This window comes from Cebus imitator, unplaced genomic scaffold (genome assembly GCF_001604975.1).
Source record: "Cebus imitator isolate Cc_AM_T3 unplaced genomic scaffold, Cebus_imitator-1.0 Scaffold964, whole genome shotgun sequence".
Taxonomy (NCBI): domain Eukaryota; kingdom Metazoa; phylum Chordata; class Mammalia; order Primates; family Cebidae; genus Cebus; species Cebus imitator.
Genome location: NW_016108279.1, coordinates 89,834 through 95,632, shown reverse-complemented (window position 1 = coordinate 95,632; position 5,799 = coordinate 89,834). Strand labels below are relative to the sequence as shown.

Sequence of the window (5,799 nt, the reverse complement as noted above, 5' to 3'; positions counted from 1 at the left end):
AAGACTCTGTCTCAAAAAAAAAAAAAAGAAGAAGAAGAAGGAAATTCTGCCATTTGTAACAATGGATGAACCTGGGGGACATTATGCTAAGTAAAATAAGCCAGGCACAGAAAAATAAATACTGTATGTGCTCACTCACATGCAGGAGCTTAAAAAGTTGTTCTCATAGAAGTAGAGAGCAGAATAGTGGTTACTAGAGGCAGGGAAGGGTTGAGGGGTGGGTAGCCAAAGATTGGTTAACAGATACAGAAGTACAGCTGGATAGGAAGATTAAGTTCTAGCATTCTACAGCACCATAGGGTGACCATAATTAACAGCAATTTAGAGTATATTTTCAAATAGCCAGAAAAGAAGATTTTGAATGTTCTCCATACAAAGAAATAATAAATGATACTAATTATCTTGATTTGATAATTACACGTTGTAGACATTTATCAAAACATTCCAGTGTACCCCATAAATATGTATAATTAGTATGTGTCAATTTAAAATAACAAGGCCAGTGGCTCACAGCTATAATCCCAGCACTTTGGGAGGCCGAGACAGACAGATCACCTGAGGTAGGGAGTTCAAGACCAGTCTGGCCAACATGGTGAAACCCCGTCACTACTAAAAATACAAAAATTAGCCAGCCGTGGTGGTACATGCCTGTAGTCTCAGCTACTCAGGAGGCTAAGGCAGGGGAATTGCTTGAACCTGGGAGGTGGAGGTTGCAGTGAGCCGAGATCCCACCACTGCACTCCAGCCTGGGCGACAGAACAAGACTCCGTCTCAAAAAAAATTAAAAACTTAAATAATAAAATAATAAAAGAAAAAAAAGAAAGTCTCCTCAACAATTGGGGTTAGAACAATTTAAAATTCACAGGCAAAATAATGAACCCTGACCTAATCCTCATACCTGACTCAAAAATTAATGCAAAAGGGCTGGGAGCAGTGGCTCACACCTGTAATCCCAGCACTTTGGGAAGCCAAGGCAGGTGGATCACCTGAGATCAGGAGTTTGAGACCAGCCTGGCCAACATGGTGAAACCCCGTCTCTAGTAAGAATATAAAAATTAGCCAGGTGTGGTGGGGTATGCCTGTAGTCCCAGCTATTCGGGAAACTAAAGCGGGAGAATCACTTGAACCGGGGAGGTGGAGGTTGCAGTGAGCCGAGATCACCCTACTGCACTCCAGCCTGGGCAACAGAGAGAGACTCCATCTCAAAAAATAATAATAATAATAATAATGCAAAAGGAATCACCTAAATGTAAAATCTAAAACTATAAAACTATAGAATAGGAGAAAATCTTCATGACCTAGGGTTAGGCAAAGTTCATAGACATGACACCAAGGGCATGATCCACAAATAAATGATTCATAAATTGGAAATTTTCCAAATTAAAAATTCTTGCTCTGCAAACAACATTATGAGAAGAAAAGGACAAGCAATACCCTTGGAGAAAACATTTACAAACCATATATCTGACTAAGGATATATAAAGAACTCTGAAAACTCAACAATAAGAAAATCCAATTGAAAAATGGGCAGAAACTTTTGAATAGACACTCATCAAGAGGACAGACAAAAAGTAAATAAGCATATATAAAGATGCTTAACATCTTTAACCATTAAGGAAATGCAAATTAAAATCATTATGAGATAAATTACTAAATAAAAAATACTGACAATACAAAGTACTGACAAAAACATGGAACAATTGGAACTCATACACTGCTGGGAGAAATGAAAAACGGTTCAGCCACTCTAGAAAATAATTTGGCAGATTCCTAAAAAGTTAAACATACCCTTACCATATGACCCAGTAATCCATTATTTACTCCACAGAAATGAAAACCTATGTTCACACAAAACCCTGTGCATGATTGTTTAAAGTAGCTCTACTTATAACTGCCCAAAACTGGAAATAACCCAAATATGTCTTTCAACAGGTGGATGGATGAATACAGTGTGGTACATTTATACCATGGACTACTATTCAGCAATAACAAAGAAACAACTACTGACACACACAGCTTGGATAAATCTCCAGGGAATTATGCTGAGTGGAAACAAACAAAAGAAACAATCTGAAAAGGTCACATACCATATGATCCATTTATATCACATTCTTGAAATGACAAAATTCCCAAAATGGAGAACAGATTTGTAGCTGCCAAGAGTTTAGGAATGAGTATGGGGGAGGAAGGGCAGTGGCTGTGGCTATAAAGGACAACTTGAGGGATCCTTGCAATGATGGGGCTATTCTATGCTTGACCGTATCAACGTCAATATCCTGATTTTGATATTGTACTATGGTTTTGCAGGATGTTATCATTAGGGGAATCTAGGAAAAGAGTACATGGGATTTCTCTGCATTATTCTTTCAAGTGAATGTAAATCAATCATCTCAAAAAGAAAACGTTACATAACACATGACACCCCACTTACATGACATTCTTGAAAAGACAAAACTATCGTGACACAGAACAGACCTGTCACTGCCTGAGGTTACAGGTTGGGGAGGATATGACTATTAACAGAGTAGCATGAAGGAGTTTTTTGGGGTGATGAAACTACCATCTATCCTATAGATTAGTTATACCATTCTAAAAGAAAAATCAATTACACTGTATGTTAAATTAAAAAATAAAAATGTTTAAAGTGAAAGAAAAAGATGGTGGGCTGCAGGTATCTGAAAAATTTTTGTCTCTTGGGCAAAAGAGAATTCAAAGTCCAACTAAGAAAATTGCTTCAGGAAAATCATGGGAAAGATAAGCAGGTTTCCTAAGAGATTTCATTCCCAAGTTACATTTTGACATGATGTCTCCAGCTCACTGAAGAAAGCTGTAGGACATATCTGCAGGGAAGCATTTATCACCAGGCTGTAGTGGAGGACAATTCCACTATCCACATGAAAACCCAGCAAAGAAACACCTTTAAACACAATTCCAGGCAACCTTGACTTCCCCTGAAGGCTCAGTGTGCTCTCTCCTGATAAGTAAGCTGAGCCAAGGTACTGGTCATGTTTCCCTCTGGCTACCAGAAGGCTCAAAGAGAAACTGACAGCCCAACATTAATATCTGTTACACCCTAAGTCCTGTACACCTCTACATTCTAACTTGGCCTTGATCTGCTATCTCTTATTTTGCCTGATCCTAATCCTTATTTACAAATACTTTCCTATTTTGTGGCAGGGATTTCCACATATTTCATCACACTCACGGTAAAATAGAGGGATGAAAAAACAGATAACATACTTACCTGGGGTTTGGCCATTTCCTGCTCTTCTTGGGAAAAAGCAGAGATGTATGATGGCTGAGCTGGAACAAGTGGAGAAGAGCAGAGCATATGAAAATACCCCATCAGACTTTCAGTGCCCAGAATTAGCTGCCTAGCTATCCCCTCACATCAGCTGGCCATGAAACCGCCCTCTGGAAGAGTTTGGGCAACCATGTGGTTTTAACAGTCTGTGTATTCTTCACTCTTCATGTGAACCTTGAACACAAAAGGTTTTATATACCATGTATTACATTGTGTACTGACCCAGAAATTGTATTTCTAGGTATTTTCCTTAAGGAAATAATTTATCATCATGTATCATTTCTCTGTACATACCCACGTTTCAGCATTGATTTTAATAATGCCAAACTAAAACGATCCTCTAAGACCCATAATGGATTAAAAATGAAATATAAAAGATAAAATGCTACAAAGCTGTTTAAAACGTTATATGGAGCTGCATAGTATCTATGCACTTTATGGTACATGTATCTCAACTAATTATTTTTTAAAGGTATACAAAAAAAAATTTTACCCTGAATTAAAACTTCTAAATGAAAACGAAGCAGGTTATAAAACTGAGGGAATCCATTTTAAAGCTATATGTTAAATGTTTAAAAGGGATACTCCTATACACACCAAAAATGTCTAACAATGAACGGGAAGGAATTAGTTCCTTTTGATTTTCTTTTCCTCTATTTCTGAATTAATCTATAATTCAAATGTTATTTGTTAAATGCCAAAAACTACACTCTAAAACTATTACTCCAATTACATTTTAGCCCCATCTCCCTCAGACCCCGCACCTACCCCTCTTCCCAGGCCCCCAACTCTGGGTGAGGCCCAGGGTCAGGTGAGACCTTGCAGGTGCCTCTCCCTCCTTCTGCTCACCTCACCAGAGCCGCCCTGCCCAGGAGCTGGAAAAAGGCCTTCGGGTGCAGGTTCACTTCGGCCGGAGTATTCACACCAGACCCCCACCTCGGGGCTTGGGCAAGGGGAGAGGGTAGAGGGAGGAGCGGGGCGCGTCTAAAGAGGGGCCTGAGGGATGCGCATGAACCCTTAGCGCAGGTCACTGTGCTGGAAAATGTGTAAGAGTCAAAGTTTAATAAGCCCCATTCAATCCTGCTTAGCCCCCATAACTTTGTTCACCAGCAAGCCCCTAGAACCTCGTCCAATGACCTCTCCGTTCCCCATCACTCAACCCCCAACCCCCACTTCTCTCATCTCGCAGAACTCCCCATCACTCAGCCCACGACCCCTAGCACTTGGCCCCTCAACCTCACTCTTTCGACAACAGATTTTCTGCTCGCTGAGGAGAAGACCGTTACAAAACCTGGCCCCAACAAGCACTTCCGCTTCGGGACCGACTCTTTGGCACCGCAGCCTAAAGGGCTGCAGCGGTCGGTTCTGCGCACGCTCAGTGGAGCCTTTGAGACGCCCATCCGCCAATAGTCAACATGGGGCCGCGGCGCAGGCGCAAAGGGAAGGTAGCGGTGCTGGTGACGTCACTGCTTGAGGCGAGATGGCCGAGCCCGCCGTGTCTTTTCGCTTCTGGGACGACGTCGCTGAGCGGGTGTTTACTTAGTTCTGCAGAGGCCAGCCTTCCTAAGACTTCAGACACCGATTTTCTTATGGCAGGGCGGGGAGGGGAAGTGACCAACTAAGGAAAAAATTCTCGCAAGCGGCAATTTCTCACTTTGAACTTGGAGGGCAGCAACAGGGTTGCAGGTGTAAATGAACGGGAAGACAGGGTGCGTGGCTAAATTGCTCTGCGTGCACAGAGTAGGAGGTAGCGAAAAGCCACTGGCTTCACCCAGTGGCCAGGACTGGGAGTTTACGTTGTAGCGTTTGAAGAATGGTAGATGGGTATGCACACCAACAAGCTGAAAAATCAACGGCGATGTGAGACGCACACACCAGGGGCGAAGGGGTGTATTAAGTGGTGGCTAACAGGTTGCTTTTTCTGGAGTAGTCTGCGTCAGTGTGTTGGGAGTGTAGGGGGTGTAGGCAGGGGCCAGGTGCTTTAGGACCTCCTTGGCCAGGGAGCTCATATTTCATTCTGGACATAATTCTGGACCATAAGAAGGATCCGATTTGTAAAGACCAGTCTGAAGAAATCTAGCATTATATACTAACGTTAAAAATACACATATATTGAGCTGGGTGCAGTGGCGCGCGCCTGTAATCCCAGCACTTTGGGAGGCCGAGATAGGCGGATCACCTAAGGTCAAGAGTTCAAGACCAACCTGTCCAACATGGTGAAACGCCGTCTCTACTAAAAATGCCAAAGATTAGCCGGGCATAGTAGCATGCGCCTGTGATCGCAGCTACTCAGGAAGCTGAGGGACGAGAATCGCTTGAACTCAGGAGGTGGAGTTTGCAGTGAGCCAAGATCACACCACTTCACCCTAATCTGGGCGACACAGTGAGACTGCATCTCACAAAAACAAAAGCCTACATGTATAATATATCCACATACATATATATGCATTTAAATAACCCACATACATATATTGTGACATGTATACATGTATACA

At 42.2% G+C, this 5,799-nt stretch overlaps 2 protein-coding genes across 9 annotated transcripts in view; one reads left to right on the top strand and one right to left on the bottom strand.

Moving 5' to 3' along the window:
* ZNF182 (zinc finger protein 182) overlaps positions 1-4,693 on the bottom strand; it is a 31,673-nt gene extending 26,980 nt beyond the window's left edge. For 2 of the 8 annotated variants that reach the window (XM_017521134.2, XM_037735790.1), the window contains exons 1-3: positions 4,546-4,670; positions 4,073-4,339; positions 3,245-3,303 (exon numbers count right to left, since the gene is read on the bottom strand). In XM_017521134.2, the coding sequence (XP_017376623.1) occupies positions 3,245-3,259 (15 nt within the window). In that variant the 5' untranslated portion in view covers positions 3,260-3,303; positions 4,073-4,339; positions 4,546-4,670. Of the gene's footprint in view, positions 1-3,244; positions 3,479-4,072; positions 4,340-4,540 lie in introns of all 8 variants that reach the window. The other 6 variants (XM_017521131.2, XM_037735788.1, XM_037735789.1 and 3 more) reach the window with 5 other exon arrangements.
* A 92-nt stretch (positions 4,694-4,785) lies between these two features.
* LOC108298454 (sperm acrosome-associated protein 5) overlaps positions 4,786-5,799 on the top strand; it is a 5,673-nt gene continuing 4,659 nt past the window's right edge. The window contains exon 1 of the mRNA XM_017521135.2: positions 4,786-5,051. The gene's annotated coding sequence lies outside the window, so the exon portion shown is untranslated. The remainder of the gene's footprint in view (positions 5,052-5,799) is intronic.